General features: G+C 43.6%; 1 protein-coding gene across 5 annotated transcripts in view; it reads right to left on the bottom strand.

The window, feature by feature from the left end:
• Positions 1 to 5,097: 5,097 nt before the first annotated feature.
• ccdc88ab (coiled-coil domain containing 88Ab) overlaps positions 5,098 to 25,862 on the bottom strand; it is a 40,379-nt gene continuing 19,614 nt past the window's right edge. For 2 of the 5 annotated variants that reach the window (XM_079473842.1, XM_079473844.1), the window contains exons 5-30: positions 22,861 to 22,919; positions 22,695 to 22,778; positions 22,462 to 22,602; positions 22,227 to 22,387; positions 20,662 to 20,743; positions 20,114 to 20,272; positions 19,649 to 19,795; positions 19,322 to 19,469; positions 19,012 to 19,181; positions 18,598 to 18,735; positions 16,938 to 18,008; positions 16,644 to 16,771; positions 14,336 to 14,474; positions 14,075 to 14,239; positions 13,411 to 13,572; positions 12,997 to 13,274; positions 11,142 to 11,285; positions 10,879 to 11,065; positions 10,513 to 10,658; positions 10,333 to 10,425; positions 9,386 to 9,576; positions 8,957 to 9,034; positions 8,536 to 8,721; positions 7,886 to 7,954; positions 7,385 to 7,533; positions 5,880 to 6,794 (exon numbers count right to left, since the gene is read on the bottom strand). In XM_079473842.1, coding sequence (XP_079329968.1) covers positions 6,012 to 6,794; positions 7,385 to 7,533; positions 7,886 to 7,954; positions 8,536 to 8,721; positions 8,957 to 9,034; positions 9,386 to 9,576; positions 10,333 to 10,425; positions 10,513 to 10,658; positions 10,879 to 11,065; positions 11,142 to 11,285; positions 12,997 to 13,274; positions 13,411 to 13,572; positions 14,075 to 14,239; positions 14,336 to 14,474; positions 16,644 to 16,771; positions 16,938 to 18,008; positions 18,598 to 18,735; positions 19,012 to 19,181; positions 19,322 to 19,469; positions 19,649 to 19,795; positions 20,114 to 20,272; positions 20,662 to 20,743; positions 22,227 to 22,387; positions 22,462 to 22,602; positions 22,695 to 22,778; positions 22,861 to 22,919 — 5,258 coding nt within the window. In that variant the 3' untranslated portion in view covers positions 5,880 to 6,011. Of the gene's footprint in view, positions 5,195 to 5,416; positions 5,583 to 5,879; positions 6,795 to 7,384; positions 7,534 to 7,885; positions 7,955 to 8,535; positions 8,722 to 8,956; positions 9,035 to 9,385; positions 9,577 to 10,332; positions 10,426 to 10,512; positions 10,659 to 10,878; positions 11,066 to 11,141; positions 11,286 to 12,996; positions 13,275 to 13,410; positions 13,573 to 14,074; positions 14,240 to 14,335; positions 14,475 to 16,643; positions 16,772 to 16,937; positions 18,009 to 18,597; positions 18,736 to 19,011; positions 19,182 to 19,321; positions 19,470 to 19,648; positions 19,796 to 20,113; positions 20,273 to 20,661; positions 20,744 to 22,226; positions 22,388 to 22,461; positions 22,603 to 22,694; positions 22,779 to 22,860; positions 22,920 to 25,862 lie in introns of those variants that run through there. The other 3 variants (XM_079473846.1, XM_079473845.1, XM_079473843.1) reach the window with 3 other exon arrangements.

Here is a 25,862-nt window from a genome sequence, read left to right as displayed (position 1 = left end):
AAAAAACATCAAATATACATAGCGGGTCACCGAGCCCAGAGAGATTCGGGTTGACACTTCTTAAGGAAATGGAAAACCAAATCCAGGCAGAGGTCGCCAACTGTGAGCGGAGGGATCAGACCGAGAGAACAGGAACAGTCTTTTAGTCTTAGTCTAGTTTTAGTAGACCAAATATTAGCAGATTTTAGTCGCCTAAATCTACAGTGGACTTAGATTACTAAATGTTTCTCCAGAATTTCCGGTCATTGGAAGTATCCATCAGTCTCTTATGAAATGGTATTAAGGTTTGAATGTTCAACACAGATTTAATGGTTGTAATACAAAATATGTATTTTATTTTATTCTTAATGTCAAAAACACTGACAGTGGCTTTTTCACAAAAGATAATCTCACAGAAAATAAGCATAAGGCCTGCTCTCCCTGAAAAAGATAAGATATGCATTCTCCCTGAATGATATGCAATGCATATGCCATTCTTTCAAGATCAAGTACAATATTATTGAAATAGATAATCACCTAACTCTGAACTTACTGTCTTTTGCTGCCTGTGCAAAATCAAAAACTAAAGTGCAATTCTCAAAAATAATAAAACTATTGGTTGTAATGCAATTGCACAAGGTATCTAAATACAGAGCTTTCCTGTAGCTCAGTGGTAAGAGCATTGCGTTAACAACTCAAGGTTGTGGGTTGGGTCCCAGGGGTTTGCAGATACCTTTGTAAAATGCATAGGATAATGCAATGTAAGTGCCTTTGGATAAAAGCGTCTGCCAAATGCCTAAATGTAAATAAATTCACTAATGTTCACGTACCTCAAGAGAAATTAAATAACTGTTAGGCTACAACGCTTTAGAATGCCTTGCAAGGCATTGCTACTCTGTGGCAAGTCAACAAGATTTGAACAGAGCAGATTGGTGCAATTCTCAAATGTAGAATAAAAGATGTGTTGGCTGTAATGCTAATTTGAGGACATTTAATATTTATACATGTGGAGTACATTAAATGACGAGACAAGAGACGGAGATGCGTCGAGTCAACTTTACTCTCCACTTAAACAATAAATAAAAGAACAGCGAGTCAGAGCAATTTCCACACACCGGTAAACCCGGAACAAACAAAAACACAACCTCACCCCCTTAAAGGTACAGTCCCTTGGTGAATGTCTTTTCTTATTCCTTAATCTAGGTGAGTCAACTTTTGACAAACGCAATATACAGAGACATCAGGAAGTACTTTGCAAAGTATTTTATTGTTGTTTAATCTGCATCATAAGCAATGAGATGGTGCAGAGAAAAGGCGCTCTTTCCTCCTGCACACAGAGAATATATCTGATTGAAACGTGACACCCCCTCCCTCTGCCCCCCAGCAAGAATCCCGGGCTGGTTTACGAGAAGTGATGCCCGTTATTCCAAACAGAACATCTTGGCCTCTGCTCGAGGGCAAAGGCAGAGTGGCATGACACGTATTGAGAACAACATGATAACAAAATAAGAAAACATAGATAAAAACTTCATTAACAAATAGACAGACACATCAAGAGCCTAGAAAATTTCCATTACACCCTCCCACCTTCGACACGGAAGAGCCCATCGTAGGGGGGCCGCAGCACGGTACAATGGCCATCGTGGCGGACGAAGACGTACTTGGTGGACGGCAAATCCTTGGACGGGTTGATGATGAGACCATGCTCATCGAGCCGGCTGAACAGCTGCCGGAGACGCGTCAGGTGGTCATCTGCGGAGGCGCTTGCCACGAGAATGTCCTTCGTCCAAGTAAACAAATAGGAATGGCATGTCCCGCAGCACAGAGTCCATGAGGATAGCCAGGGGTCCATCCCCCGGAGGATAGCCTGATGGAACATGGAGAGGCCCGACACGCATCTTTCCTCTTCCGACAAGCACCGCAAGTTTGTGAGAGACCCGGTTTCTCGTCATTTAATTACACATCTCAAATGATAGTTTAATTATTTTATCTAACAATTTTATTTCTATTAATAATCTAGTGGTCCGCAAAATTATTGCAGGGGGGGCGGCAATTATTAATATAAATTAATAGAATTGATTTTAAATTCTGCCGCCCACAGGTTGAGAACCACTGCTGTAACCAATCACATTAACAGATTTGAGCCATAAATATGCGAAGACTTGGCACTGAAACGATCAGTGCTGTTTCAGCTCTGCTTCTGCTACACGAGTATGCACTGCTCACACGTCGAATGAGGCATCTATGTACCTACAGTTTAATCAAGTGTCCGAGCCCACGACATTGAATGGAAGTGGGGATGAATTTGCATATTCATAAATCCGTGTACATTGTGTACAGTTACAGTCAAGTCATTTTAAGGCATGAAGAAATGATCACAGGAAAAACTTTGACATACTATTTTAATGCTTAAAGCGATAAAATTATCAAATGCAGTGGGACTTTAAGAGAATTCAACATTTACTGTCAAGTATAGCTTGCATCAGCCAATCACATCAGGTGCAGCTAATCAACGTTAACCAATAGTCATACAACACACACTAGACTGCCTCCCGTTTAAGTTTCCTTTCTTTGCTCCTAATCAGCTGCTTAATCGTGCTGCACTCAAACCCACCTCCATCCCCATCTCCACAATATCTGTTTTATCATTTAAATTAAATCCTGTTACATATCACAAACTGTTCTAATTCCCCTGGTGGGGGGACATGTATTGCTGTGCGCACGCTCTGTCCAAGCAAGGCTGCATTGACGGGTGGAAAGTTTGAGCAGAACAGTTTCATTCCGTCAACCTTAAATATATGCATTACACGGCTAAAACTAATATTATGGTTTGTTTCAGATGTAATGTGTTTACACAATTTAAGGTTTAAAAACGCTGTGTATTCCACACACTGCATGTTTGTATCTCCTCTTTGCTCGCCTCTCTGAAATGCTCTGAATTATTTTACAAAGCTCATGGCTCTGAAAAGCAAGGTGTGCTTAGTGATTGGCCAAAGCTGCAAGCGTGTGACGGAAATGTAATGCTTCTTTTCTTACCATATTTGGAACATAAGGTTCCTCTTCACTGACAAGTACGCCCACCTTAGTTTCATTCTTACCTTGAAATGTAACTGTTGCTTATCTGAAATAAAACCTCAATGACTTATGCAGCCTTCATATTTAGACCTAATGTATAGGCTGTGTAATAAAAATGCTTGTTTTTTTTAAAGATGCTGTGTAAATTTCATCAAACAGTTGGGGGGACAATGAACATATATCTCAAAAGCAATTTGAAGGGGATACAAATAATCCAGCCAACATTCTACTTGTAAGGATACTTGTACTGGAGATAATCCGGTAGCAAAAAAAGTAAATTTTCCCATGTACATTCTGTGTACTTATTACAGTAAATATAATACCTAGGTATTAACCCTGAACCTAAACGTATACTATACAGTTACCTTGTACAGGATGACTTCACAGCATTGAGGGGCTGAGGGACGGGCCCATGTACCGTAACATATTGGGCAAGAACCTCCTCCCCTTAACTAGATCACTGAAGATGGGTCGTGGATGTACCTTTAACAGAAATCAGAAATGTCTGACATCTGTGCTTGCCTACAAGGGTTTCTTCAGTAAGTGCAAAGTTCTGTTTTGCTCGGGGATCAAATACTAATCTCACTGACTGAAATCCGAAACAATTTATAACCTTTATATCATTTTTTAATCTATCAGTTCAAATAAACCTACCATAAACATCATAGACCCTTCAGTTCTTTGTAAGCAGGCAAACTTACTAAATCAGCAGAGGATCAAATAATTTCCCTCACTGTAGGTACTCAAGATTAATATGAGATTGGCAGAAACTGCATATATTATGGCAGCTTTAATGACATTTTTCTCATTTCCACAATTGATGGCAATACATTTTATTTTGTGATCTAGTAAGAAGATGCTACACTGTGCTACAAGTGAATTTTGCCTACTTTCATACTGAAATGGGCATGTGTCATAAACAGTTTGTCAAAAGACATCGGTTGACGAGAAATACCCGAATGGTCTACTGGACATGATTCTATCCCATGATGCAACGGGAACAGAAGAATTGGCAAATCAAAAAAGGGAATACATTACAACTAGTGAAAACTGTAGGGCTGATGGCTCTTTTCAAGTCTCTCGTCCTCATGGTGAAAATTGTTGAGCAACGCATTTGACGGCTGTAGTGAATACCTCATAGCCTCACAAAGCACACAGGTCACATGACAACATAACCACGGCAGATGAATGTATTGATACTGCACCTGCACACATAATGTCTTGTTGCTTAACAGGTAGATACTTTGCGACAACGCTAGACATTACACTGACGACACATACTGTATTGATGATGAAGTTAATTAGTTTTAATAGGTTTAACCTGTTGTCTTGCGAGGCGGCGTGACGTCGAACAAGCCTATTGTCTTACTGGGTCTGCTCACTTGGCAGGGAATAGGAGGTACCAGTATTAAGGAGGCAGCCAGGTACTCGTGGCACGAGTGTCAAAGTGTTTCTCTTGGTTGACTTGCCATTCCAGACACATGTCAAGGACTTCTGATTTTCCATTTATTGGAATTATATTTACAAATTTAGACTTATAACTCGCTTAAGGCCTGCTTCAATGGTGTTTGTGAGCTTTCAGTGTTGTTTTAAGTTGAATGTGAAGCTTGTAAATACACTTATTTCTCTTGTATGTCTCATCCTTTAATGTTATATCTATATCTCGTGTAACTTATCCGACAGACAACTTCATCTGATACAATATCTACTCTAACCAATGTGTTGCAGACGGGGATGCCAGATCTGTTTAAAGCACCAGTGAAGAGGATTTATGATGTCATCAGAGTGATTGATAAAACAACAACTACACCTCTCTAATGTTCCTCGCACACTCTTTCAAATGGTTTCATCACAGGTTTGGAGTTTATTCTTCTTCTGCGGGTTCACATGCGATATAAACATGTACGAAAGAGTAATCATAAAACACAAATGCAGTCATGTGCTTCATCATGTCTGGGATGTAAAGAGGAGTCAGTGGGGTATACAAGAGACACAGGCAGGTTTTCTGTAACCAATCCATTCGGTTCCTTGATTCAAGGAAAATGGATGAACACCTCTTCTGTCTTTTTAAGAAGGGTCCACGAGTAAACAAGAGACACACAGTCGTTCATGGCAGGATAAAGTCTTCAGATTGATGCTTCTCTATAAGGTAACAGCACAGGGACAGATGGAAATAAGAGAGAAAAACAGATTAGAGACAGAAAGAAAAGAAATGGACACACAAAGAGAACATCTTCACTGTAGTGATATGAAAAACCTCCGACCGGCTCACATCTCAAGACATCTTGTGTACGCTATCACTCATATCAAAGCAACTCCAGAAAGACATTTCATCAGAATCAATCGTGAATCATGGGTTCAAGGTGTCACTTTTACTAGTTGTGTCATAAAAAGAAAAGTAGTAGCTGTTTCTAACGGTCACGTCGTGACATTTGAATGACTTTCTGTGTGATTCCTGAAAATGAGTGTAAGAACTCACCCATCATTTCATTCTGAGCTCTGAGCTTCAGCTCGACTGTTTGCTTTATCTGCAGATCATACAAGAGCAACTGAACATTACACAAACAAACATCATTCCTATCATGAAGAGTATCGCCAAACAATAACAGTAAATAACATGAAAAGCATGCATGCATGACGAGTACAGATCAAAACAGATCACAGAATCATGAGAACAAACAGGGATATAAAGCCATGCAAACATGATCTTCACACATCCGGCAACAGCATCGTGGGACTTGTTCTACAAGCCCGGTTTCTATCAATTTCAAAGTAGATCAGCTGTTTCTAACTGTGTCAAAAGCAGGTGAACGTGATGGAAGCACAGCAGCTGTTATAACACTGATGATCACACCACAAATACTCATGCAGATGAGTCAACGCAGGATCCCAAAAGAGTCAAAGAGTGCTAGTCGTTCAGGCGGACGTCAAGCAAAATGTTCATGCGGGTGGAGAAGTTACACACAGCCGTACTCATACCACAGCGACTGACCGTCTTCTGAGGGGAAACACTGATCAGGCTCGATGCCAGCGGACTGCTCATCGGCCGGGGATGAGCTTGGACCGCTGGGTTTGCTTTGAGGGGCTTTAGTGGGAGGGCCGCTAATGTTACTAACAAGAGACGTATTGAGGGACAAGATGGCCTGATTTTTTGTGACGCCCGTCACCACTGGCTCACAGAAGATGGAGTCCAGAAAGATGGAATCTACAGTGAAGGAGGGACCTAGAAAAGCTTGCAGACTGGACAGCTCGGGCTCCTCTGTGCCGCAGGGCATGCTAGTAGACTTGGGCAGGGCTTTATTGGGAGTGGGTGCTTGGGAAACAGAGCCGTACTCACTGGATGCGCTCTGAGTCTTGGACCGGGAAGGTGAAGGGTCCACCAGGACGGGCTGGCGAACGTCTTTAGATAGCAGGTCGTGGATGCTGGTCCTCCGGACGGTGCCCTCGGCGGTGGAGATGACACTGCTGGCGCGGGGCAGCCCAGAGGACGAGTCCAGCCGCTCGGATAGCGAGGTGGCCCGGCTCTGGGACAAGAGGCTGGATCGGGGCGGGGCTGAGCCCTTGACGCGCGTGCTCTCGGCCTTGCGCAGACTCGGACGTCCTGGTTGGCCGATGCGCGAGGAATCTGACTTGGCCACTTTTCCGCTGGCCGAGCGCAAGATGCCTCTGCCTTTTGCACGCTCTCTGGGCCCCTGCGGCGTGCCTCCTGACAGACGTGGCGATTGTGTTGCAAGGCCATCCTGCACAGCGGACAAGACAAAGACAAATTTCACCACAGTTGCCTAAAATGTAACAGCACTGCCTTTACATGAATCTCTAGCGTTCAGCATCTGCATCTAACTGCTCTTTAAAGAGATATTTCAGAGGCAAAACAAAATTTCCCCATGTTTTACTCCCCCTTAAGGCATCTTAACAGAATAATGCAGTCGGAGTTATCATGCCACATATCCTTTTACTTCCACGCACTAGAATGGGAGTGAATGGGCGTTGACTTTTTGAAGCTCCAAAAAGTGCATCATCCAGCAATCAAAGAACTGCTTGACGCGGCTCCGTGGTCTAAACAAAGTGAATCCATGCGTTTGAATCCATCCAATAATCCATATTGACAGCACATTATTCTTCAGGAAGAAAGTCATATTCAGTCAGGATGCCTTGAGGGCGAGTAAAACATGTGGAAATGTTGTTTTGCCTGTGAAATATCCCTTTAAAGACCAACATGCAAATTTATGAGTATGTGGTATAATAGTACGTGGACTTCTGAACACATAGAAATTGTAAAAAAAACATGACACACATGGTGTTTTTTGCCAGATGTTGTGACAAACATTACCTCTAAAGACTCTGTGCTATCGTTCAGGAACTGCTGCAGGGAAACCATCTCACTGCCGGCAGATTTCATCCTCACCGGACTCTCCAGAAGCTCAGCTTCTCCACCGCTCTCTGTGCTGTGAGGTCGAGCTGCACTGCCGTTCATCACACCTGAGCAGCGCATATCCATCAAAGACACACACATCATTACTTGATTCATTCAAAACACTGTGAATGAAACGCATCTTTACTAATGAGTCACTCTACACCAACATGTGTGTGAAGGCTGGTTTCTCGTGTGTTGATGATGTAAGAGATTATGAGGAGTTGGTGATGTCACGGTGTGTGCTAGTCACTGTTTTCATGACGGCAGAACCCCAACTAGAGTAACTTCAACTTTCAAATGTTGCACATTTCATCACTGGGCTGAATACTTCTTCAAGTGTTTCTGGAGTTGTGAATACAGATGTGACAGAGAGTCCTGTGCATGGCACATGAAGAAGAGTTTGAAATGTCACCTCACCCTGAACCCGCGAGAAACTGCCGTCCTGTGTGGAGAATGCTGTGATATCATCAGCCGATGTGTTATCTACTGAGAAGAAAACAACATCAGACCTCACACGGCTCAACAGAGCTGCAGAAAGCCTCTCCAGTGTTATAAAGAAAACTATGAAGGATGAGAAATGACTATCCAGATGAATAAATACATTAGTGTGCCAATAAACAACTAAATGAATAATCAATGCAGAAGTTAATGAATAATAATACATTCTTTTAAAGTAATACAAATTTATTTCTGCGAAGGACGATTTACTGAACACTTCTACACTCTTTTGCATTTCTGGATTTTCGATTCCTTTTTATTAACATGTACTAAAGTCATTTCATATCTACTATTTGAGAAGACAAGAATCTGATGTTACCCATGACAAAACTTTAAGGATCGAATCCAATTGCATGGAGATATGACATTAAATCCACTCTTGTGAAATAGATGAATAAATGCAGCCTCTGCATCTACAGGCTTCTCTATAAAAGTGCATGACACTATATTCCCTTAGACGGTGTTTACATGATGAAGAATTGGGCAGTGAAACACAACCATGACACACAAACACAATGATCCGCAGGCTTGGCAACACTGCACAACATCCCACACCTGTGGTTGTGTACCTGCGTCAGTGATGTTTTCGTGCGTGTGGACGTCAGTCAGGTTGAGGCTGGTGCAGTCCATGGAACCGTGGAAGTCCTTCACATGCTGAGAGGTGCCGGATGAATCATCGGGGGCTTCTAGATGATCAGTACTGCTGGACCACTGACCTTCAGACGCCGCCATGGTCTGCAGAAGATCATTCATCGCTGACACAAAGAGAGAACGACCGAAACACATTAAACCCTCAAACTGATCAATCATTTGGGAATAAAATCTTGCATTAGTGAAACCCCCTGAGAGAAGCGTAATCCCAGTGATCAACACAAAGCAGAACACAAGGAGTTTGGTTCTGCTGAGAGCTCACAGCAACAATACACTGAAACAACTGCATGTGTTTATAAAGATGAGGAAGTAAACAGAACGTCACGCCGGATGTCTTACACATTGAGCGGCGGTACACGGCCTTCTCTCTGTCTTTCTCCTTGGATCTGTTCCTCATGAACGGAAGCTTTTTGAGGGCTGTTAGCAATAAGAAAAGACACGTGTCAGAAAACAAGCAGCGCAGCGGCTTCCTAAACAACACAGACATGAAGTGAAGGACGCATGAACACACGGACGCCGGCGTCTGAGGATTATTAAAATGGGCTTGACTGAGGCTGTGTCACGTATGGCACCTCTGAATAAATCTGAACACAAACAGAGTGTTCACTGACCATTGCTTTTCTGTCCTCTCTTTCCTTCACACACAGAAAGCCAGAAAGAACAAGAGAAAGTGTCAGACGTGAAGGACACCATCATCATAACACATCATACAGAAACAACAGCATCGCTCACTGTGTGTTCACATGTGTGTGTGTGTGGTATACTCACTGCTGGTGCGCTGGTTCAGTGGATCCTCCAGCGAGCCCACAGATGAGCTGTCCTGACTGTCCGCCTGAGGCACGTTCAGAAAACCCTCGCTGGATTCCGATCGGCACGGGGTCTGCGTGAGAGAGCGCACACGCTCACGACTCTTGGGCTTTATGAGTTTCTTCATCTTCAGCGTGATCCAGTTCCCTCTCCTGTCCAAACGTCAAGAGTTAAAAACACGGCAGATCTCTTTTGCCCAATCCCATAGCGCATGTGTTTCAGCGGACATGATGATAGATGGTAGGATGTGAATGTCTTGTGTGTGTGTTTCCTTAAGATGAGAAAATTTGGACTTGAGAGTACAGACATGCATTGTGTGATGTATTTAATCCTTATTATACCCTATTATTATTCTTGACTATTTTTCGACGTGTTTAGATGATTATTTGTACCGTAGATTATATTCTACTTTACACCAGATGCTGCATTTCTATTGTCTTGACAAGTGGCTCATAATAACATCATCAGACAGACAATGTTGTGAATCATTTATTCATTTAGATGAGCGATCGAACTCTAGATGGGATCCAAACGCAACTATGGTTCTCTCTCCATAATAAACTTTGCTCAACATCACTTCGTCTCCAGCCTGCTGTTCTTCCCTCTCAAGTCTGCAGGACTAACTGTTGGCGTCATGAAGAACGAAAAATTACACCACCAATCAATAACTAGAGTCAGATGTATCAATGGGTGAGATAATAAACACTAGTGTCTCGCTCAGATCTGGTCGTCTTTATAGGAAACATCATCAGCGGCTGAAGCCGAAGGCAACGAGGCGGTTTTCAGTTTATACTTGTTGTTAAATACAGAAAAACACGCTTGACAGTGAGACATTACAGTGAGCTAAGGTGTTACATGAAGCTATGGAACCGTAAAGTTGTCATGCCTTAGTGAGCGAGCACATTTACCTTCGTGGAGGTGATGGCTCATAAAACTTATACTGATCCATGATCTTCTCCTCCAGCTTTTCCTTCTGTCTCCTCAGCTCATTCAGTTTATCACTGACACAGAGAGAGAGAGAGATGTGGTGATAAATGAAAGATCGTGGAGAGATAAACAGCAGAATGATGATGATGATGATGTCACACATGTATTGTCTCTGCTCGACGTGAAACAGGTCTTTGCTCTCCATGGTTTGTTCCAGCAGGGTTCGGTTCTGCAGCATCAGGGTCTGGATCTGATCCAGCAGATGTCGGTTCTCCTCCTCCAGGTTCTCCTTCAACTGACTCAACAGCTGTGAAATCCACACAAGCAAACCCGTCAAACATCAAGACCAATATTGAGCAGAGAGATTAGAAACTTCCACGATGCATCACAGATATCGTTTCACATTAGCTGCAAAAGTCTTACATCAGAAGCTCATCATAATGTGTGTGAAGACCAAGGTCCAGAAACGGGTCATAATATTGAGGTATGACATGACAAGTGTGTTTAGATGAGCAGCTCAAGCGTACCTCACACTGGTTGGTGAGTTTGGTGGAGGTGATGTCCAGTTGTTGGTATTGTTCTTTGAGTTTGGAGAACTCCGCCTCCAGACGCGTCTGCTCCAGCCGGGCCGTGTTCAGCTGACTCTTCAGTGTTTTATGATCCGTCTGCAGAAGCTCGTTGTCCTTCAGCAGCTGACGGTGCATCAGGTTCAGCCTGCGAGAGAAACGTACAGTGGTGAGAGACGCCCATCAGTCCTGCACAAGTCTTCGGCTCATGGTCTTTGGCTTACGCCTCGTGCTGCTCTTTGAGTTTGTGGTACTGCGCCGCCGTGTCCTGATGACTCTTGTCCTCAGAGATGATCTTTTCTCGCTCCGACTTCAGTTCTCGCTCCAGCTCTTCTACATCAGTCTTCTGCTTCAGCAGCTGATTGTACCTGCACATAAACAACACAGACACAACATCTGCTGAAGGGTTTATCAGGTCGTAGAAGCTCGTCCATCAGAAATATTGTGGTGAAACTACAGCTGCTGGAGTAAAAACATTGCCGTGGTTTAACTGCAATTATAAAACGCTCAGTTCTGGTCCTTGATTCTGAGAGCCCAGTTCTAAGCCGTGGTTTTACTCCACTTCACACCCTGATCCCTGAGATGATGCTTCACACCACATTTCATTATGACTGCAAATTTTGATTTAGACAAAAATGCAGTTTAGTTTTAGTCATATTTTGGTCATCCCCATCATTTTAGTTGACAAAATATGAAAAATGATTTAGTGTCCTACAATCTATCTGGATTAACAAATTGAATTAGTGTTAATAAATGTTCCATACAAAGACTGAACTGTTTTGACATCGTTCGCTTGACCTTAGAATGGAATGAAACCAGGTCATTACCTTTATTTTTCAGAAAAGTTCAGTTTATTGGCTCATATCTCTCTGAGGCTGTAGGTCAGACCGTAATGAATGAAAGATCTTTCAAAAAGATGAATAACGTAAACTGTGTGACATTTCTTCAATCATCCAAACATGTTACATACTGTACTTGATCTTGACTCTCTTCATCACTTCTCTCATCCGCTTCACTGTTACTTTATGTTGCATTTCTCGTTTTCATCAGTGAAAACACATCAAAATGAAGACGGCTTGGCGAGGCTCATTGATCTAATAAAACTGTGATCACACTACAGTATTGATCAGGGCTCTAGTAGTCATCACAATGATCTTGCATGTGTCACACTGCCAGTCTCATTATTGCCTCTTCATTGGACATCTGTGTGTGTTTAACAAACTCTAATGCCCATCACGCTCTCGAAGATCTCAAAACTCTTTTGATAACACCTAGAATATCTAAATCCACCAAAGGGGGTCGAGCTTTCTCATACGTAGCACCTAAACTCTGGAATAACCTTCCTGATATTATTCCAGGATCAGACACACTCGCCCAATTTAAATCTAGATTAAAGACGCATCTTTACAGCCAAGCATTCACTTAATGCTATATATGCTAAATAAACCACCAGGAGAAGCTGACATCAGATATTATTTACTAGGTGTTTATATAACAAGTTAAACTATTCATGTTCTGTGTTTTACCCTTTTTTGTGTTTTTCTTATTTTCCCCTGTAAAGCTGCTTTGGAACAATGCAAATTGTGAAACACGCTATATAAATAAAATTGAATTGAATGCCCGCTCTCACAAACAAGGCTTAAGACTAGACCCTTATCTTTGCTCTGGCATCTCTTTAAATCTGTCATTGGCATTGTTTTGTCTCACCAGTGATGTGTTTATCTAAGGCATTTGATTAAAAGCAACTTAAATATCATAATTCAACAAAGGCATAGTCCTGGCTTAATTTAAATGTAAATGTCTGAAGCCTAAAATAAACCTGATGTGTACAGTAGTGGCAGGATTGTGTTCATCTGGCTCAGTGCCGGCTAAAGCACGGAATGTGTCATCACACCGGTATGATCGTAAGTGTAAAAGGGTTGACTGGGTCCATACACCAAAAACAACCTGAACATCACACACTCTGTGTTACACACGTTATCAAGACATGATGGCATTTGATGTTTATAGTCTGAGGTTTGTGTCCGTCAGAACACTTTCAAGCAGAATGCATTGGGCCGTACGCGATTGGGCTTGTACCTGTTCTCCAGACTGCGGTGTTGAACCTCCAGGTTCTTGTTGGCGCTCTTCAGATCTCCGTGTTTGCTGATAAGATCCTCGTACTCTGACGCCTGACGCTCGTGGAGGGCGGAGAGTTTCTCGTGATCGCGGAGCAGCAGACCGTGAACTGAGCGCAGTTCTTCTTTCTCTCGAGCCGCCGCATCTCTCTCGCTCTCTGTACTGGACTGTTGTGCTTGCAGCTGAGCATTCTGGGACATGAGCGCCGCGCTCTGAGAGTTCAGGGTGGAAGTCTCCACCTGCCAGAACAAAAGAATGATAATAATACATTTGATTTATGATGCAATCAGTGTCTTTCACCTGATCAGAAACCCAGTTACATTCACTGAGCGCTCGTGAGCTATGATGGAGGGCGGGGCGGGGCGAGACAGTCACCTGAAGTTTGGCGTTCTGTGTTTGTAGAGTGGTGTTGTTCTCTTGTAGAGACGCCGTCTGACGCTGCAGAGCTACAATCTGAGCCTGTAGATGACTGCTCTGAGACTCCAGCTGCTTTAGCTGTGTGCAAACGGCCTGTTTCTCGGCTTGAAGAGTGGCATTCTACACACACACACACACAAGACACTTGCTGGTAAACATATGAAGCAAAAGAATGTGACGCGTTACATCACAGACAACATGAAGAAGGTTGTTCGCATTACTTCCACACCAACGGATGATCAGCGCATGTTTATTCAAAGTCTGCAAGACATGTCAAATACAAGGAAGTATTATATTTCTTTGTAAACACAGCGCTTCCCGAGCGCTACAATCCTTCATTCAGAAAGGAATTCCAAGTTGCGATCATCAATGGTCAAACAACATTCAGAGACTTGCCAAGAGTTGCCAAAGAGCGTTTCATCGTTTCTCAGCTGAAACAAAACTGGTCCTGAAAGACATCCCAGCAACATCGTTTTCTGTATCTTTAGCATGTGGTGTAAATCCTCCTATTCTCTTACATTGAAAACGCAGTGAAATTGACTGCAATCGCTTGTGTTGCTAGAAAGTCTATAGCAATGAAATGAGTGTGTGAAAAGGCCGTCATTGATCCGTTGATACGTACGTTTCTCTCCACCTCAATGAGTCGATCTTTGACCTTCAGCAGCTCACGCGTGGCCTCCTGACTCTCCCTCACCCATTGACGGTCCTCCCGTCCTCTTGAGGGCGAGCTCTGAGCCGTGCACTCCTCCTCCTGACGCTGACGCAACGCCTCGTAATTCTTCTTCACCTGTCGACCAGTTTTCAAAATGAACCATTAAAAACAGAAAAGTCACAGATTACTGCCAGCTGACGAAATCATGTGACACACTGGAATGTTGCGAACCGTTTTGAGTTCCTGACGGAGCTGCTGGTTGAGGTTGGAAGACTCCTGTAGTCGAGCCTCTAATGCACAAATCTTCTCAGCTTTAATCTCCAGAGAAGATTTTAATGCGGACTCCAGCTTAGACTCCAGAAGCTTAAACCTGACAAATGTAAAATAATTGTGTCTTTAAATCAGCACACTGCATCTCGAAAATCACTGGATATTACCACGATAAAACGACAACATGCTCCAGCAACAATGAAACCTGACATCACTTCCACCATCAATTCTGTTTCTTTAGCTGAAATGTGTGCTAAACACTGTCCTCAGGCACTATATATCCTGTGGGAAAACCGCAGTGATACTCCACCATTGACTACCATGTAGGACAAATTATGGTATGTATTTTGAAGAATTTAGGAAAACAAACCAAAATACTATACCAGTTTTAAACTACCCCAGAAATCTCAGTTGCTAACATTCATCCAAATATATTTCTCTGTGTTCAACAGAACAAAGAAATGTTTACAGGTTTGAAACAACCTGAGGGAAAGTAAATGATGACAGAATTTGTATTTTCCCTTTAAGGGAAGAGCCCCTCCTCTAGAAGATCATCAGTCTGTAAAGGTGTGGTGAACTGACTGTTTATTATTTTATACTGTTGTCTGAGGTCTACTTATGTAGTTCGAGTGGTTTTCACATTTAAAAACCTCAAAATCAATAAGTAAAAGGCTATTTTCTACCCTAGTTTTGAGGCCGGCGGGTCTGTACGGGTGTGCAGCATAGAAGACTTTGAAGTAAACCGCCACTGCTATGATTGGATACAGTTTGCGTAGTAAACATAAGTTAGAGCCTTCTGTGAATTTGGTTAGACACGTGAAGGACATGAGATGGCAAGGCTATGCGTATAGTTTGTATAGCCTATAGTAGTATGGTGTTTAACGATATATGACCGTACCTAAGACTCATGATCACGAACCAGACAGAAGATCACCGTGATCGCGGGTCTCAAATGTTACGAGAGTTTCCATGATAAATAAACAAACGTGAGACAGTGTTGGCAGATACAGATATTACCCAGCACCCTAAATAGTAACAAAACACTTCAACACAGCCTCCATTATTCGCAAACAGTGGATAAAACATAAAAAAATGATATACGAGCCCTCCAAATCACAGAGATGCAGATTTGCACGGGTCACAGGATATTATCACAGGACCTTGGTGTAGGTCATTTGTGGATGAATTTTTACTTTAGAAATTACAGACATGGCTGATTCGCACAGGATTAAGATCACAGACGAACTCTGCAATCATAAAAAATGACTTGAGGTCCTCAGGTAATACTAATCCCTTGCGAATAGGGCTCAGGACATATCAAGCAATCTCTAACAAAGCAATAGTGACCTATTGGATCCAATATTGGCGGCACAGCACTGCTTTTTAATCCAGCGTCAATCTGTGACTTGTTCACAAAGGAATCCGATGTGAAATCAAGCGAACAAACGCTCAATGTTTTACCCACGTGAGCGGAAACGTCTTTAGTAATGCGTGGTTGAAGTTTATTTTTAATGTCGAAATCTGAAGGAAGGTTATAGCGACTGTGTTCTTTCACAACCAGGCACTGCACAATATTTTGCGATCTTTAACGGCATGTTTATTGCTTCCTCGCTCTATCTGGTTCTGCGCAACTTGTGTTACTTCAGTACGGTCATGCACGAACCAGTGGGCGGGGCTAGAAAGTAGTCATTGATATTCTGCTGTGAGGGTGGTGTTCATAGATAGTTGGGCCTGGTGTCAATAACAGTTGTTATTTCAGTAACAAGGGCATTTTCAGTTCTGACACTGACAGGATGTTCGCTTGAATACGACTACATCTTATATAACAAAAGCTCAGGTTAAAATGTATGTCTTAATTCATCGCCCCTTTAATGATAGATGTTTGGCTTCTTTTATTGGAAGGCGGGACTTTTAGTTGTATCTGAGCGTTGCACTCTCTCTCATTCACTCTATTACCACTGCAGCATTTGTTAAAGTGATAGTAAATAATAGTAATACAATTCTAACATCATTCACTCCCCCTCTTGTCATGTCAAACCTTCATGACTTTCATCCTTTCACAAAACACAGAACAAGATGAACACTGGTGGTACCCATTCACTTCTATAGTATAGACACAAGACCAATGCAAGTGAATGATTACAGCTGTCGGTACAGGCTTACAATGACATCACAGTTGTACAGTGATGGTATCTTTACAGCTTTACAGATTTAAACATGGACAAAAGTGTATGAGCAACAATTAACACCGTGGTCATTATGCGTGTACCTGTCACCAGAGGTCTCCTCATCTGCTAGAAGACCTTCTTTATTAAGACCAATCTTCTCAAGTTCATGGGTCAGTTTCTCCAGCTCATTATTCACCTGTTGACTTCTTAATTTTTCATTCACCAGCTCCTACATGAAGAAACAGCACATCAGGACATATCAGGAGACACATTGAAGGGCGCATCGAGGGAAGCTTCGAACAAAACATTCCGAGACAAATCGGGTCAGGTCAGGAAACACATCGAGACACTCATCGGGGGACACATCGGTACAGTTGTTGTGTTTGCATCATTACCTCTCTCAGAGTGACCAGTGTCTTCTTGTCAATGGTGGCCTGCTTGACAAATTCTTTATTGTCTTTTTCAACGTCTTTAACGCGACCGCACGTCTCTTTGAGAGCAGCGACCTCTTTGGCAAGAACACGATTCTCTTTCTCGAGATGCGAGATACGTTGATTGTCTTCATCTAGTTTGGAGTCTTTGATTTCAGCCTGCTGTCGCAGCCGCTTGTTCTCCTTCTCCAGCTGTTTCTTGTCTTTCTCCATCTGAGCATTCTCCTGCTCTAAGAGCGAGTTCTCTCTGGCCAGCGGCTCCAAACCTTTGCTAGAGATCTTCAGCTCTTCCAGGCTCCGCTGAAGGTTCTGGTTGTCAGTCTCCAGGTCCTGTAACTCTCCTTCCAGCTTGTGAATCTTGCGGCGGCTGTTCTCCAGGGCCTTCTGCAGCCGCTGGTTTTCGGTCTCCAGGCTCTGGTAACTCATTTCCAGACGTTCGTTTTTTTTGGACGAAGCCTTCAGAAGCTCAAGATTCTTTCGGAGTTGAGCCTTCTCAATCTCCAGCTCCCGGTTCTCCTGCTCCAGCTGTGTGGCTTTGGCTCCGGTGGAGCGTAAGGAGTCTGCCATGCGCCGGAGCTCCAGGTTTTCCTCATCTAACTGTGCGTTCTCTTTCTCCAGGACCTCCAACTGGAAGGAGACATTCCTCAGACCATCTGCAGCTTTCTTCAGTCGCCTGGTCTCTGCTTCTAGCTCAGCATTTTCCTTCTCCAAGACCTCCACCTTCTCACAGGTGATGGCGAGAGTAGCGAGACGCTTCTGCAGACTCTCCTTCTCTCGCTCCAGGCGATGGAACTCCATTTCTAACTCCTCTGCCCTTTCTCCTCTCTCTTTATAGTGCTCCAGGTCTTTGCGAAGTTGTTTCCTCTCGAACTCAATCTTGTTCAGCTTGCCACTGGTTTCCTTAATGGACTCGTGAAGCACACGGTTTTCTTTCTCAATGTCTTTGACACGAGCTTCAGCACTAACCAGGGAGCGCTGTCTCAGGGAAGCAATGGTCTGGTTAAGATGTTCCGCCTCCTGTTCCAGTCCCTTCACCTGTCACACAAACACAATTCATCATGTACAAGAAAGTGTGTTGAACAGTGTGTTTAGGACCATTATTTTGTGTTGATTTTGCTGATTCAAAACTTGCAATGTGGGTTTTGCTGAAGACACAACAGACTCTGTCATGTGACACAGTTGTTTAGGCTGCTCTCCAGTTATTAATCTTAGCTTGTTTATACTAAAGATAGTATTTTAGGAGAAAGGTTATTTAATTACTCGCAGTTATTGTTTGGCAATGGAGTAAGAGGATCATTTCACTTTTGCAGCTTTAGTCTCCGCAGCAACATCCCTAACTCTTTGTTCGTTTCTTTAAAAAAAACTCATTGCCTTTTCTCCACATTGCCACGACATACGGTATTGACACAGGTTGACAGGTCTTATGTTTTACTCAATCAATGTTTTCAGTGTGGCTAAGCAGCACTTGGAAAACGCGAGTGTGGACAAAAGTATTGATGTGCACATGGTGCAAGATTCAAACAACGTATATTCCCTTGCTGACAGAGTAAGAAAAGATTTTCGATGACAGAATGTCATATTGGCTATAAATACAGTATAAGTCCAAGAGAAATGAAAAGAGCACCTGTCTTTCAGAGTTCTCCTGCATTGTTTCCAGAGTTTTCTTCAGCTGAGCTTTTTCTTTCAGCAGATCTGCGCTCAGAGTCTCTGCGTTGTGCAGACTCTCCCTGTCTGCAGTCAAAGTCATCTGCAGCTGCTCCATCTGTATCAACACACACACACACATCCATCACACTACGACAGATCGAGCAGATACATGTGTATGAGGCCAGAATACACACACACACACACACACACACACACACACACACTTCAACTCGTACTGAACAACAAATGGAATAACTATGGCTGATTTTGACACGCACACCTCAAGTTCTGTGTTTGGATTCTAAAGCCAAATAACAGCCAGATGGATTTGTATTTAGCTCCAGATTCACAAACAGGTTGATGTGGTAACTGTTAGAGAGATCTGTCTGACCTTTTGACTGAGCACTTGATTGTCTTCCTCTAGTCTCAGAAGTGTGTCACTTTCACACGACGCCTTCATCTCCTCCACTGTCTTCAGAAGCATCTGATTCTCTTTCTCCAGTCTGAGCAGTTGACTGGTGGCCTGTTCATTCACCTCATCGCCCAGAGACTTCTGTGGCACTGCAGTTCAAACACACACACAAGACATGCTGTGACAACGTCATCCTCTCAGAAGATCACAACACTGTGGGCTTTTACCAATGATCCTGGACATGTGGAGCCAATCGCCAGAGCGTGTTTGTGTGTGTGGTCAGGTGTACCTTCAGTGAGTTCAGGGGTGGTTTTGGACAGTTGCTCTAGCTCCCAGCCCAGATGCAGAGATTCATCCATACTCTGTTTCTGAGCCATCTCCAGGGTCAGGTTCTCCTCCAGTAACTCCTCCATGCGCTTTCTGTCAATGTCTCGCTCCTGAAACACATTCTCTTTGCTCAGTATTTACAGCAGGTTGTACAGTGATAAACATTCATTTAGAGAATTTAGCTGAGAACATGGCATGCACGTGGTCCTGTGGCAGTCCGCCGCTCTGGCGTGATGCCAACAACCAAGTGCACTCTTGATGCTGCTCGGTCTGAACGCTGTTCTCTCACCATCTCCATGTCATGGATTTTATTCTTCAGCAGCAGATTTTCCTTCTCCAGCTCATGAAGTTTATCCGAGCGACCTCTGCATGACTCTAGCTGATCCTCTAGCATGTTCTTGGTCTCCAGCAGGACATGGTTGTCCTCTTTCAGCTCCTACACCGGCACAAACAACCAGTAACTACCAATGCATAAGGAAGGGATAATCCACAGCTAGCCGTGCATTAAAGGGTTTAACTTCACATCGGGTGGTTCTTGATCGTGCTTTAATGCAAGGCTAGCCGTGGATTACTCCACTTATACCACAGACATTTGTCAAGTGAAAGCTGTTCTTGGTGTTGACAGTGCAATTGTTCATTTCAAACGTTGATCAAACTGACTGGAACTATAAAGTGTTTTAATGCACACCTTCCAGCCAATCAGAATCACAGTATTCAAACACACCATGAGATAACTCAGAATATGTGATCGCACCTCCACTCTGGTCCTGTAGAACTCGATGTCGTGAAGTTTCTCTTTGTAGCGTGACACTTCACTTTCCAGTTTGTCTACTTTAATGGCCTTTTCTCGGAGCGCGTCCAGTTCGTCACGATACGCCCGCAGAGAGCGCGCATCACACTGCAGCTGCACGTTCTGATGAGCACAGGAACATGTGACACATGTCATTCAGGCAGATTCTCTCATTATTTACTGGTGCACATGATGAGCATCAAAGTGCAGTTTCAATATATCATATTCTAAAGAATATAATGAGAACGTGGTGTCTCTGAAAAAAAATAAGATGTTTGGTTAAAGGATTCCTGTCCCATTCACAGGAGAAAGTCAGAAAGGTTCAGTGTTTCTTTAAGACAGCTACAGTCAGATGTATAAACACAAGGGCACTGATTGGCTGAGCTATTGTTGGCTGTCTAAACCTGTGACATGTAAGTAGTTGAGAGAATTACAGTAATCATGACACATGAAGTTAGTGAGATTAAGTTGAGCTCCATGTTTTTAGTGCTGGTGTGCTGACGTGGGCTCACTTCTTGTTGGAGTCTCTTCCATTCAGTCTCCATGTTGTCCAGCTCTTGTCTGCAGTCCAGCAGTTGTTCAGTTTTCTCTTCTCTACAACACACAAACACCATCATCTCATACTTGTACACTGCTCGATGTCTTTTCATCTGAGCCTCAGGGATCTGTGTGACTCCAACATGCACAACACAATACACAATACTGACTGATGCTTTTATCCAACAGTGCATTGAGGGAAATGTACACGAATAGACCGATGTTCTCTCTCACTTGGAGAAATGATGTCTTAAACTTTCCTGTATCTCAGTGTTAAGAGCATTGTGTTAACATCTCAAGGTTGTGTGTTGGATCCCAGGGGTTTGCAGATACCTGTGTATAAATGTATAGGATAATGCAATGCAAGTCGCTTTGGATAAAAGCATCTGCCAAATGCCTGAATGTAAATATTATGCATTATGTGTGCTTCTGTCTTCTTATCCTCTCAGTCTTTGCTTTCTCATTTGGTTCTGGTTTCTTCCTCATACTGTCGGTCACCGTAGCTTTCTTATAAAAACATACAATTTTTAAAAAGCGTGTCTGTCGGTCTGTCTTTCTCCCATCACTTCAGTTAGTGTCAATCATTCATAAACATAGAAAATCTCCATTCTCGTGTCAGTTTTTGCCTTTAGAAACATGTGTTCAAGCGCAGAATTCCATCAGACATAGATAGATAGATATAATCCAGCAAACACAGTACATCCTGAAGTTAGTCTTCATTTGGTTAGCACGACATTACTTTGTGACCACGTTCTGAGGACGTCTTGGTGAAGTTCCATTTTTGTAGTCTTTGCCAAAATTACAAATTCTTTGTTCTATGCATTATGAGAGTGAGAAGGAAAGAAATATTGTTTAGTGATTTTTCTTGTTTGTTCATCTGTCCTGATGAGAGATTTTGCTGATTTCGTTATTATTAAAACATCCACACATTTTCTTCCCTTATTGTTTTTTTAAGCTACACCTTAAGCCCTAGATGGGGCGCAACAACAAGAACACATTCTTACAATTCCCTATGACAACAAAATAACAGCCAGACAAGAAATATGTCAATGGAGACAAAATGGTTACTTAGTTCTTAGCAAAAATACTTCTTAGCTCATTTTTATTTTTCTTATTTCTTCTGAACGATTTTATTTTTTTATTCTTAACTGGTTAAATTTTATTTTTCTTCTTTCTTCACTGTTTTATCAAATGGATATTTTTAATTTCTTCTATGTAAAGCACTTTGAATTAACATTGTGTATGAAATGTGCTATACAAATAAACTTGTCTTGCCTTAGCATTTATCAGACACTCTTGACTCTCAATTCAGTGCTCAATGTGTGTTTCTGGTTTCTAACACAGGCCCTGCCATTCAATTGTTGCCAGGAAGTCAGTGTAACCTATCAAAGATACCAAACCCTGCAGAAACGACCTACAACGTGCAATGAGAGCAAGTTCCCGTCAGTGAGCAGAGTTCCTCTAACAGTCACTTCCACACTATTGTAGTGAACACATTAAGAGTGGAGATGATGGGAAGTGTTTATGGTGCAGTACTCACAGCTCCTGACGCAGCCGTCTCATCTTAGCTTTAGCATCAGCCAGCTCAACAGACAGATGCTGAACGCTCTCGGTGCGGCTCATACCCGCCGAATCGCCGGGAGACGGACCGCCGTGAGACATGAGACCAGAGTCTCTTTCCAGAGTCAGAGACACGATCATCTGACAACACAAACATCACTTACTCACACAGCCCACTCACTTCTGTGTGACATGACACTGACAGTGTGCCGTACCTCCGTGTGTTGGTCTCTCTGGTCTACCAGATGTTTCAGGTGAAAGGTCACGTGTTTGAGGAGTGGGTCTTTGTCCTGTGATACAGACTCACTCTCCTCCAGAAACTGCAGATCTAACACGTTCTCCAGGTTTTGTGTCACCTTCAATACACACACAGGTAACACAAGTTCTGCTACACAAGTTATCTGTATTGTACCACAATAAGTGAACATGTGACTGATGTGACTCAGACCTCTTGAATGTGAGCGGCGATTGCTGCTTGTGTGTCAAAGTCCAGAGTCTGAATCCTATCGATGTATTCTTCCTTCTTCTCACACTGCACACACACACGGAGAGAGAGTTAGTGGACATGCGTGTGTGATGAGGTTTAATGAGAGTGTTTATAGAGATAAAGTTACCTGTACAGCACAGCCCAGTAACAGCAGTAATAACTTCCTCATTTCCAGCAGACTTTGCTCTAAAACACACACCATCAAACACACATTATTTTTCATCATTATCGATTTTTAATAAAGATGTTAGCAAACATTCTCTGTGACATTGACAGTGATATATGACAGCAGTTAAGTCAAGAGAGTAACCAGACCATGATGACGCATGTGATTAACCACTCGCTCTTAAAGACATGCTCGATGAGGGCTGTTGAACACGTCACTAGACGCAACTTGGCAAGATGGCTGAGCAGCTGCTGCACTAGCTTCTCAGAGAAAGCGTTAAGGGCCATTCACATATGGTGTCTTTTGCGTGCACATATTAATTATTATAGGCCCTTTGGAAAAAAAGAAGAAAGCAGTGTGGCTCGCTTTTTTACGTGACGTTTTAGGCGTGAAATGTGAATCAGCTCTTAAATCACTCCACGGCAGTGGAAATACAGTCAATGGTGTCTATTGTCTTTTGCTGCATCTCGCCAGTGTAGACATAAGTTGAACTTTCTTTTAACTTGAGCATGGTGTTGTAAGAATGTGTTTTATGCATTTGATGCTCATGCTGTGTGTTTGATATTAACATAGACCAGCGGTTGTTAATCCTGGTCCTCGCGACCCCAGCTCTGCACATTTTGTATGCGTCTCTTATTCTGTTCAAATGTTTGTTCAGTATGATCGTATGTGCCCTGCCATGATTCCTTAACTCCACTTTTATTTTGAAAAATAATGTGCTTTTTACAACATTTATTGTTACAAGGCAGCTGTACATGAAAACATGTCAAATATAAGCAAAACATTAGATATCATACATGCACTGACACACTCCCCCACACAGAAAGAGACAGAGACAAAAAAAAAAAGAATAGAAAAACAGGTGATATTTGATGCAGACTATAAATTCCTAAATGGGGTTGTAATATTTAAAATGTAACATTTTGCATGAATTAAGTACAAAATTCTAAGTGAGCAAAACGAGTGCTCTGTGCAAACAGGGGCGAGCAACCCAAAACTCCAGTGAAGAAAAACCCTCGGGAGAACCCAGACCCAGCCAGGGGAGCCAGTTCTCCTCTGGCACTACTACTGCATCGCACAACTAGGCTAAATAAACAAACAAAAAAAGAGGTAGATGATTATGTTATCTTAATATTCTAATAGCTAATTGCAGTTGCAGGAAGGAAAATAACCGTGATGAACAACTTTTTCAAGTACTTTATGTTATTAGAGATTGTCGGGATCACCTCTACGCATGGCTTGGGCTCTGGAACCACACTTAAGGATGGACACTTCACCACTCTGGAGTTTCCCATGGTGAGAGGTGGCGGGCTGGTATGGGTTTGTTTATAGCCCCCCAGCTCTCCCGCCATGTGTTGGAGTTTACCCTGGTGAACGAGAGGGTAATTTCCTGCGCTCACTGTTGTTTGTGCCTATGGGTCCGAACGGCAGTGCAGAGTACCCGACCTTCTTGGAGTCTCTGGAAAGTACTCCGACCGGGGACTCCATTGCTCTACTGGGGGACTTCAACACCCATGTGGGCAATGACAGTGACACCTGGAGGGGCGTGATTAGGAGGAGCGGCCCCCCTGAACTAAACCCGAGCGGTGTTCAGTTATTGGACTTCTGTGCTAGTCACAGTTTGTCTATAACGAACACCATGTTCAAGCATTAGGGTGTCCATCAGTGCACGTGGCACCAGGACACCCTAGGCCTCAGGTCGATGATCGACTTTGTGGTCTCTTCATCTGACCTGCGGCCGTATGTTTTGGACACTCGAGTTAAGAGAGGGGCGGAGCTGTCAACTGATCACCACCTGGTGGTGAGTTGGATCCGTTGGCGGGAGAGGAAGCTGGGCAGACTCGGCAGACCCAAACGTACTGTAAGGGTCTGCTGGGAACGTCTGACCGAGTCTCCTGTCAGAGATAGAGCTTAAACTGCCACCTCCGGCAGAGCTTCAACCGGATCCCGAGGGAGGCTGGAGATATTGAGTCCGAATGGACCATGTTCTCCACCTCCATTGTCGAAGAGGCCGCTCAGAGCTGTGGCCGTAAGGTCTCCAGTGGCTGTCGAGGCGGCAATCCACGCACCAGGTGGTGGACACCGGAAGTAAGGGAAACCGTCAAGCTGAAGGAGTCCTATCGGGCCTGGTTGGCTTGTGGGACTCCTGAGGCAGCTGACGGGTACCGGCAGGTCAAGCGGACTGCTGCCCGGGTGGTTGTAGAGGCAAAACTGGCCTCGAAGAGATTCTGGCAAACCGTCCGGCGCCTCAGGAGAGGGAAACAGTACCCTACCAGTGGAGGTGGGCAGCTGTTGACCTCAACTGGGGCTGTCGTCGGACGGTGGAAGGAGTACTTTGAGGATCTCCTCAATCCCGCTGTCACGTTTCCATTGAGGAAGCAGAGGCTGAGGGCTCAGAGGTGGACTCGTCCATCTCCCAAGCCGAAGTCACTGAGGTAGTCAAGAAACTCCTTGGTGGCAAGGCACCGGGGTGGATGAGATTCGCCCTCAGTACCTCAAGTCTCTGGATGTTGTGGGGCTATCTTGTCTGACACGCCTCTGCAGCATCGTGTGGCGGTCAGGGGTGGTGGTCCCTCTTTTTAATAAGGGGGACCGGAGGGTGTGTTCCAACTACAGGGGGATCACACTTCTCAGCCTCCCCGGGAAAGTCTATGCCAAAGTACTGGAAAGGAGAATACGGCCGATAGTAGAACCTCGGATTCAGGAGGAACAGTGTGGTTTTCGTCCGGGCCATGGAACGCTGGACCAGCTCTACACCCTCTACAGGGTGCTGTAGGGTTCATGGGAGTTTGCCCAACCAATCCACATCCGTTTTGTTGATTTTGGAGAAGGCATTCGACTGTGTCCCTCGCGGCGTCCTGTGGAGGGTGCTTCGGGAGTATGGGGTCCGGGGTCCTTTGCTAAGGGCTGTCAGGTCCCTGTACGACCGAAGCAGGAGCTTGGTTCGCATTGCCGGCAGTAAG

The sequence above is a fragment of the Barbatula barbatula genome, assembly GCF_947034865.1.
Source record: "Barbatula barbatula genome assembly, chromosome: 14".
NCBI classification, from domain to species: Eukaryota; Metazoa; Chordata; class Actinopteri; order Cypriniformes; family Nemacheilidae; genus Barbatula; species Barbatula barbatula.
This window is presented reverse-complemented; position numbering and strand designations above follow the sequence as displayed.